This window comes from Lissotriton vulgaris, chromosome 4_1 (assembly GCF_964263255.1).
Source record: "Lissotriton vulgaris chromosome 4_1, aLisVul1.2, whole genome shotgun sequence".
NCBI classification, from domain to species: Eukaryota; Metazoa; Chordata; class Amphibia; order Caudata; family Salamandridae; genus Lissotriton; species Lissotriton vulgaris.
This window is the reverse complement of record NC_141691.1, coordinates 64,808,690-64,818,422: the sequence shown is the minus strand read 5'-3', so window position 1 is coordinate 64,818,422 and position 9,733 is coordinate 64,808,690. Positions and strand designations below refer to the sequence as shown.

The following is a 9,733-nucleotide window of genomic DNA, read 5'->3' as shown; positions in this document are numbered from 1 at the left end:
CACACTTTAGCCATTGTTTAGAGTTAGGCTGCGTGTTTTGCCTCACATGAGAATACCTTGTTTTTCTGCATTTCTAGACTTGCTTCGTTAGCTTAGTTTGTACAGTGAGTTCCGAGGCTTTCAAGGTTTTCTCAACACTGTGGCTGTTGTTCGAACTGATCAGCGCACGTTCTAGCCATAACACATATGCAGCTGTGGCCACCTCAGATTCTGACGCGTTTAATAATGCGCGGTGTAAGCATGATTGAACACACTTGGAGAAGATTTGTATGCTGAGAGCTTGTGCAGAACTTGATGTGATTCACTCCTGCTAATCTTTGAGGTATGGGGTCACCTTTGCAAGCCTAAGAGACCATCTTTAGTTATAAAAGAAACTACTAGGAAGGGAGGGTGAAGTATAGGTATATTTTAAACCTGTTTCCATTTAATATTGTAACATGCTTTCTCCCTTTGTATTTTATGGAATCGTAACTATGCTGACAATCTTAATTCTAATCATATGTCTTCTTGCATTAGCCAAGCTGCTCCCCTGAAACCACAGTGTTAAAATAGATATTTTAAACTTGCTCGTGTCTCTGTTTACTCCATGTTCTGGACTGGTATGAGAGTGTAACAAAAGAGTGCTCTTGTTTCCCTCCTAACCTGAGGTACCCTAAGTTGCATGTTCTGGTTTGTCTAATCATTGGTTACTTTGCTATATGACAAAGAGCTGATGAGACACCGATGCAAGTCTGGAAGGGGATTTTGGGTACTAAGGTGAGTTTTTGGCACACCCTAATTCACTGAGGTCCTGAGTCTCTGTGCACAGTTCTGTGTCTGAGCAGAATCCTAGAGTACCTGGGCTGCACCACAAAAGTGACGCTACCACGACGCGAAACCTTGGTAAATCTGCCCCTTTGTGCTTAATCTGTGCCAGTGGTAGCAGGTAGTGGACACCGGCACTAATTTTTGGGGACCTGGACTTATTTCTCTTCATCTGACTTTTACCTAAGCAAGAGCGAGAATGGAAGAAAAGAGATAAGGAGGAAAGGAAAGACAAAAAAACAGTAGCAAACCAGAGATGCAAAGTACCTGAAAGAGGGTCATAAAGAGACAGTGTAGGGTGATGGTAGAAAGAGGCATGAGGTAGAATCACGACTAGGCAGCTTTGGTATTTGGCGACCCCATCTTTCGGGCGGATAGAAAGTCCACTTCTAAGAACAACTTTTGGCCTCTGTGTGTGTGTGTGTGTATATATATATATATGTATATATGTGTTGCCCTCACAAAAAGGAAAAAAAACACTTATGATGACAGAAGCAACATGTTTTCTATAGAGATATTTACAACCTATCAGAGCTGCTCAATTTTGACAAACTTAGGCTCTAGGTACAGTAGGTACTAAATACCTAGTTAATAGAGGAGAGTAACATTGCACTCCCTTAAGTAGGTTCCATGCTTTTGTGTTCATTAAAAGTTCCATATTCATAACCTTTACTAGGAAGGAGATGCAGAGTCAGGCGAGCGGTTTATTCATATCCTGGAACATCGTGCCGCATGACGGTAAACATTCCCATCACAGCCTTTCCTTTCATAAATTGTGCTCTTCTCACACGACCGGGCAACCGTGTACAATTATGGATCAACAAAAACACCCTAGAACATCGTTCCGCCCATCCAGACTGTTGGCCTCTCAATAGCTCACCAGCCTGCTGCTCCAACTTTAGCTGCCATGCCTGACACGTTTCGAGGGCAATACGCCTCTTCCTCATGGCTCTTTCATAAAAACACGGACAGCCCACCTCTGCAATCAGTCATTATTTATTGAATTGACCCGCCCGAAGTGGGCATGGCTTCTGGTCACTGGCATGACGGTAGTAATAGTCAGAGAGGTTTTGAAAAAAAAGGTAATCCAGTAATAAGAGGGAATTCCTCTCATCGGAACTAGGACTCTCATACACCCAGCCCGATAGGTGTCATGAATCATCATTGGGTCTGCTCCTCGTTGGGTCCGCGTTGCAATACCCGACGGGTAACCACGAAGGAGCTCTTTGGCAGAGATCTTTCGTTCCTTGCTGTAAGGTGCAGTGAGTGTGAGGGGCCTGGTGAGTGTAGATGTATGAGAAAGTGAGGTTAAAATAGGAAGTAGGAGTCCAGTCAGAACAATTTTAATAAATTATCAAGCAGGGCGTTAAAAATTATCACTGTTCTAGCGGCAGAAAACTGCAGCTAAAGCGGCGATAATGGGCTTGATAATATGCCCTGGAGAATTCCAATAGAAGCCCAGGTTAACACCAGAACATGGGTTTCTATTGGAATACACAAGGCCATATTATCAAGCCCATTATCGCTGCTTTAGCGGCCGTTTTCTGCCACTAAAACGGCAAGCATGCTGGAGCGGCGTACAACTACCCAGCCGCCGCGGCACATCAGCAAGTATACCGACAAAGACTAACATGGAGCCTCATCAAGGCACCCGCCGCGGTCAAGGCAATTGGGTCACAAGCAACCATGGGGCATAATATCAAGGTGGGCCGCTAATCGGCGATAATTTCATCGCCCTATTAGCAAGCTGTCGCTAACACTAGTTAGCGACAGCTTTTAGGTGATCGCGAGTGGTTTGGGGCCCGCTTTGCATGTCAGCGATATATATCGCTAATGACATGCAAAGTGGGCGTACCCAACCTGTTAGCGAATAAAAACAGTCGCTAAAATCGCTATCACCTATTATCAACACAGGCAAAGAGAGGGAAATATTTGCGCTAAGCGCAAATAACTCCAAAAGCTAACGCCTTCTCAGACCAGTTCTTAGCCATTATATCCAATGGGAGGTGGATATTATGGCTAAGACCCTATTGGCGTTAATGCGTGAATAGCGCTCGATTCTCAGCGATATTCACGCATTTCCCTGCTATCGCCGGATATTTTATCGCTTTAGAGATAAAACGTTGCTAATAGCACGTTAACTCTGCAATAATATCTGGCGATGCTTGGCGATAAAAAAAAAAACTTGCTAAGCCCATTTAGCGATATATATCGCTAGTTGTTGGTAATATGCCCCCCCATGCTTCTGCAATGAACTCCATGTTATTGCAGAAGCGTATGTTTGCTGGCGCTCCATGTTGATCCCTGTCGGTATACTTGCTCCAATTTAAAGCAGCAAAAATTGAGGTTAATCTTTGAGTGTGAAAGCGTCACACGAGTTATGTAGGTCTTATTTTTGGAGACAACTAGATCTCCAAGTTGGATATTATAATGATTTATGCATCATAAAGTCTTCCCAATAGTAGAATTATATAATGAGGTTCATCTACGCGAAAAAGGTTATAGAAATGCGAGTGTTGTTCTTCAAGGGAAGGGTGACTGATGTGAACAATTTGTTTTATACATAGGATGGAGGCACCGCCAGAAAAAGTTTTTACGTTGATATGGCTTAATTTTATACCCCTTCAATAGATTTTAACGCAATTGGTGTTGGAAACCCGGCACGAAAAGCAGTTGGTAAAAGAGAAAAATATGATGGGAAACTAAAAAATGTTTTGTAATAAAAAGAATTGTTACTAGTCATATGTTTATCGTATATGCACTCTTCCGCTGCACTGCTTCTAGTTGAGATTCAGCCTGATGTACTGTGATAACTAAATAGTATAGAATTTGTGCTTAGCCTTTTTTTACCCCTTATGGTACCTTTCCCTGCAGCTAGCAAGATACATGGTTTTCAGTAGGGGACCCCTTTTTACCAAATTGTTAAACATATAAACAGAACTTGGTTAAGTGTAGTCCCAAACAGTTCCCGCTGGCCAGTCCTTGTCCCGGGTCGCCCGTGCTTGGACCAAGGCCCTCTGAGACATTCTGACTCCTTTTGTGTCTTGATGAAACTGAAGTTACAGTGGCCCGATCCACCCCACCGACCGACCGCCACGAAGTGACCGACCGCCACGAAGACCACCCGGGCCTGCTCACTATGAAGAACTTCTATGGGATTCAATCACTGACCCAACACTTAGATGGGAGTCGCTTCATCAACCCGCGAAAAGAAAGAAACTTCTAAGCAGTATGCCAGGGCAGGTGCTTTCGCTCTCTTATGGCAGCAGGTGACTCCTTGAGAGCTGTATCAAGGGAGACAGTGAAGCCTCTTGCTGCTACACCATGGCTCCCTTTAAATCACTGGGAAAGAGATGACTACTGGAGCCTGCCCCTGAGTGCTGCTAACAGATCCTAAGAGTGACCTGTGAATCCCTGACAGATCACCACCTCCTAATCTGCAATAAGACAAAGTGCATCCAAGAATGAACATTTTGGGGAGAGCAAAAAGAATCCAAAATCTTTACATTAGTATTAATAAAAAAATACAGTTGTCATATATATCAATTAAAACTTTAACAAAGAATATTAAAATGTTCACAATACAAGTTCTTCAGCATCTTACTTTTTTATCACAATTTTAAAACCAAAAATAGTCCCATGGAGGGAGGTCCTCCTCGGATTGGTCCACAGAAAATGGTTAGAGTTTGTGTTAAAACAGAGATAAAGCAAAGTCCATAGTTCATGCTCCAGGCCTAAGAGGGACTTGGTATGTTACCGTACAATGTGTTGGTTTCATGGAATCGCTCCATAAATTCACTGTGACCCAATGCTTAACTTGAGCCGGTGGTTTCTGGTGCTCAGCACTGGCACTGTCAGCACCAGCACTTATGACAGTCTTCCACATGGTGGCACCGATTGTCTAATTTAGAAATGAGCACACAACAGCAGTTGTTTATTAATTCAATCTACATTAAAAAGGACTAATACCGGTCACCCAAGCCATTCTTAGAATGTTCTGCTCCTGGAATAATCTTAATTGTCACATTTGTAGGAGAGTAATGTTTAGTAGCTGAGTAAGTACTGGCATTGGCAGTGTTGGCAGGGGGAACGGGTGGTGCAAGCTGCAGTAGCTTCCTGACAAGGGACCTGGCCCTTTAAAAAAATACAAATTAAGCACTGCTGTGACCTGTTAGGCTAATATGAGTCAATACATAAGGAGAAATGCAGTGAAGAAGGAACAGACAGAGGAAACTACATTTTAAAACATTTTAATAAACAGGAAGCAGCTTGCGCCACAGGCTTTTAAAGTCAACAAAACAACTTCAATCATTTCCAGTTGTGCATACATAAAGATAAACCAACAACTTCAGATGACACTACTTTTGTGTACAGACGCCCACGTGCTGCTCACTGTGGGTCACCGTCAGGAGAATGCTTGCCTTAAAATCTGCTCTTCAGAAACAGGACCAGTCTACCTGTACCCACTGAGGACAGGGACAAAGACACAAATGAAGGATGTGCTGGCAAAGTCATGGACCTCATGTTGATATCAACCTCGCAACAGACTATCATGGTGGCACCTGGAAAAAAATTACAGTAAACCTGCGACCAATACAAAATATTGGCAGCGTTGAACGACCCTTCTCTATTCCATTCGCGAGAAGCTGACGAACCTCACCCCAACGAGAGCATTAAAACACTGGTGTCACGTGCGTAAGAGTTCATAACTGTAGAACACATGATCGGTGGTTCTCAAAGACGCCTTGGTAAAGAGGTTCATTGAGTAGCGTGTCCGATGGCTGACGTCTGGTCTTCTGAACCCCGGAATCCTCCACGACCTGGTTCTTTATCCTACGTCTTGTGGGTGGGATGCATGAAAAGGATTCTAGAGGGGGTAATCCCATCATCAGAAGGGTTATGGTGAGGGATGGAGGGAATTTCATGATCAAGACTTCTCCTGCTTTTAGACAGAAGATAAACTACACACAGGCCCCTGAAGTTCAGGGTCATCAGGAGTAACATTAGTGCAAATAGAAAGACCCTTCTGTCCTCAAAGTTCATCAAGACCCTTCACAGTAAGTCTTCTCATCTAACAAAACTTGAGTCGAGACATGGCCTCATAGTGGTACAACTTCTACAATGTACCGCCTTCATAAAGGAGCCAACGGTGGGCTTTCTGCAAGTGAGATCTGTCTAAAGTGGGTTCCCCAAGGACAATGCTAGACACAAAATATCCAGACGCAGAATGTATAGCCTCTCCCCCAAGTGAGGGTCCCTTCCACTCTATGCATTATCAGGTCTTAACATCTATTCCTTTCCTCTTAGCCACTGCCTTCCGTGGTAATACTGTTGCCATCTGCTCTGGCCAGGATGGCCCGACTGCTAGCCCTCAGGCGGGAAACAACTAAGAGGGCATTAGCCGCCTTTTTCCACTTGGCTTTTGGCGTTTTGGTAAGTGCTCGCACAAGTTTGGTCCGATAATTTTCACCAGAAAGGAAGTACAAGATGGGGTCAATGCAGCTGTTGGCGCTGGCCAGCGGGCGAGTGATCTTGTAGGTGAGGTTGACAATGTTCAGGACGTTGCAGTTGGCTTCTAGGAGCCTGGCCGTGTAGTACAATGTCCTAGTGATGTGGAAGGGCAGGAAGGAGACCACAAAGACTGTGGTGACTACGATGATCAACTTGATGGAGCGCTTCTTGCAGGCCGACAGGTCTCGTCTGGCCCCCGCGATGTGGGGCTTCCACAGCTCCTTGGCCATCAAGCAGTAGCAGACCACAATCACAAGGAAGGGGATTGCAAAGAGAAGGGTCATGATGGCCAAGCTGTAGTGAACAAAGTGGTCAAACTCCAATGGCTTGGTGGTGTCGTGGCAAAGGGTATGGTTGCCACGGGAGCTGATGGTGACAAAGATGAGGTTAGGGATGAGGCAAGCGATGACCACCAGCCAGACACCCCAGCAGATGATCTTGGCATGCTTTGTTTCGATTAGCTGGAACAACGTGAGGGGGTGGCAGATGCCAATGTAGCGGTGGACGCTGATGCAGGTGAGGAAGAGGATGCTGCTGTACAAGTTAGTGTAGAAAAGGAAGCGGACGATTTTGCACATCGCCTCTCCGAAGGGCCAGTTGTTTCGGGCAGCGTAGTAGTACACCAGGGTGGGGAGGGAGAGGACATAAAGTATGTCCGATACGGCCAGGTTGAACATGAAGATGGTGGTGGCATTCCACGGCCTCATCTTGAACATGAATATCCAGATGGCACTGGCGTTGAGCACGAGTCCGAGGATGCAGACGATGGCGTAGGCCAGTGGCAGCAAGATGAACTTGAACTCCTCATTGAAGAAACATGCGCCGTACATTTCCGTGGTGTTCCACGGGGTTAGAAGTGGTGGTGCTGACGAAGATAGGATTGGTCTCTCCATTGCTCTCCCGTCTAGCATTCCTAGAGACAAATGAAAGAAAACATAGCCATTAAAACTAGGACCAATTCATCCCTTTGAATAAACTAAAGACACAAACATCTAGCCATCAAAAATCTAGTATTTTATTCTTTTGTTATGCTTTGTTCTAGAAATTAACTGGGAAAGATTCCAGATGGACAGTGTTGGAAGCCAAACAACTTCAGGAGTTCACAAGACAGGTTAAGCATAGGAAGCTGCTGGTCAACCCTGCAAAAGCTCTAGCTGTGCTGAACTGGGAAGCTGTGCTGGTAAGAGAGCTCTATAACTTCTCAAAATAGAAGTAGAATTTTGTTAGAAAAATAAAAATCAAACATTTTTTGTAAATTGACCACATCTGGTAATGGCCACACTGACGAAACGCATCAGTTACATCTTCCAGAGAAAGTAATTTCTTTTATATATATATGGGGAAAAATACAAAATCCTTATACTGTACAGTAGAGTGTAAGTCACCTCTGAGTTCTCAGACTATACAAAGGAGCATGGCTGAAAGCAGAGTTCCGTTATAAAGTTATGGAACTCCTAGCCAACATGCAATATCCTTATCATGTAAAGCAGTGGATAGGTTATGGCTCGCCACAGCGGGCTCTAACGCCCATTAAAGGCTCACTCCAGAATTTAAAAAAAGGTATGAGCCAAATGCAAGAGCCTTTAACAAGGGAGCGGGCCTGTAATAGAAGGTAGAGCCTGCTATGAAGGACTCCAAGGCTATTAGAAAATTCCCCCCTATTTCCCTGTGAACAAAGTAAGACATTGAAATGTTGGTGCTCCGGACTTCTACTAAAGGGGGTGGTAATGGACGGAGCATCTGAACCAAACACACACTTGCACCCAGTCAAAAGATCTGGGTTTAATCCATCACCGTTCGTTAGCCCACTCTGCCACCCCAGTTCAGACATGGCTATATGCAAATCAGTCTGACCCTGTGCCTCATGCGAACAGTCCAGCCCGAACTGCCAAGCCATGCCTTCCCTGGACCGGAAACAAGCTTCCGAGGACCGGTTTCTGGCATTCCAGCCGTCTTGGCAGTTCGGGCTGTACGGTTCCCATGAGGCACAGGGTCAGACTGATTTGCATATAGCCATGTCTGAACTGGGGTGGCGGAGTGGGCTAAAGAACGGTGATGGATTAAACCCAGATCTTTTGACTGGGTGCGAGTGTTTGATTGATTCAGATGCTCCGTCCATCACCACCCCCTTTTGTACCGCCGGACTTCTACTAGCCATTAGAAGCCCAGAGCACTCCATTGTTTTTAATGGAGCTCCCAACATTCTAATTTTCTAATATTCTTCAAAATACTTGGTCACACAGTAAGCTTTCCCACAAAACACTTCAATCCTTGGTGCTTAGCTATTTCATATGAGCATGGTTGCAGGCAAGAAGAAGATAAAAAAAAAAAAAAACAGACAGTAGCTCAAAATGCCTAGAAACATGCAGAAATATTCTAGCTTTTCTATAATTACCTATTGGATGCAATAAATATATTACTATTAATATCACCTTTCTGCTCTTCACTATAGAGTTAGAAAAATAGAGCAGAAGAAAGAAAAGCAACATTGTATTTTGTTCCTTAAACAGCTGCTTTAATTACGCTGGCATACCTTCCCCTCCCCTGTTGGCTCTAGGAGCAGGCATTGGAACCTCTTGAGTTTTGACGCCATTTCTTTATAATAGGCAACTGTGTGCGTCACAAGTCGCGTATTAAAAATAAATTAGATATGGGTTTTTATAAGGTTTGCAGAATCCTATCTATACTATTATAATAAAGAGAGAGCCCAAACCTTTGAGGCGGGTAATCTCAGGAACCACAGCACCAATCACAACACCCAATACAGCGTGGGAAAGGGCAGTTGCAGCGGAAGGACATAGGCTATGCACACGCCCACCATATACATTGAAAAGGTAAAAGAACCGTGCCAGCAAAGTAGTCCCTTGTGGGTGTGTCTGCGTTGTGCTGTGTGAGGTTCAGTGAATTCTGAACCCGTTTTATAAAAGGTCATGGTTTTGTTACGAATTTGATAGTAGCGGACCGAAACTAGTGAGTGCGGTATGTACGAGTGATTTCGTCATGCTACACTCATGGATTCACTACGTATTTAGGGATTTCGTTCTGAACCCTCGGGTTCCATTTTGTGTACGGCAGCCATTTTGTGGTTGCCCTCACATAGGTCGATGACTACGGCTGAACGAGTCTTTGGTACACGTACACCTTTAGTTGACTTCTAGATGGCCTGAGCGAACTGACCCCGTTGCCAAAAGCTAGCCTTGCTAAGCCAGTTCCTTGTCCGGTAGTTGATCGAGATAGAGATCAAAGAACAGGAGATTGTTGAGTTTATTACACACGCACACACACACCCCTTTATCTTGCTTCTCATCTGTTTCTGTTCCTGTTCCTTCTTTTATGGCCTGTTCATGGTTTGGGTTGTGGTCTTTTATAATGGGTTTGTCCGGCCTGTCCGAGCAAGAATGTTGGGCTTTCCCGTGTA

At 44.5% G+C, this 9,733-nt stretch overlaps 1 protein-coding gene across 1 annotated transcript in view; it reads right to left on the bottom strand.

The window, feature by feature from the left end:
• Positions 1-5,073: 5,073 nt before the first annotated feature.
• LOC147718376 (P2Y purinoceptor 4-like) overlaps positions 5,074-9,733 on the bottom strand; it is a 31,217-nt gene continuing 26,557 nt past the window's right edge. The window contains exon 2 of the mRNA XM_086966708.1: positions 5,074-7,228. Within this exon, the coding sequence (XP_086822834.1) occupies positions 6,108-7,226 (1,119 nt within the window). The 5' untranslated portion in view covers positions 7,227-7,228 and the 3' untranslated portion in view covers positions 5,074-6,107. The remainder of the gene's footprint in view (positions 7,229-9,733) is intronic.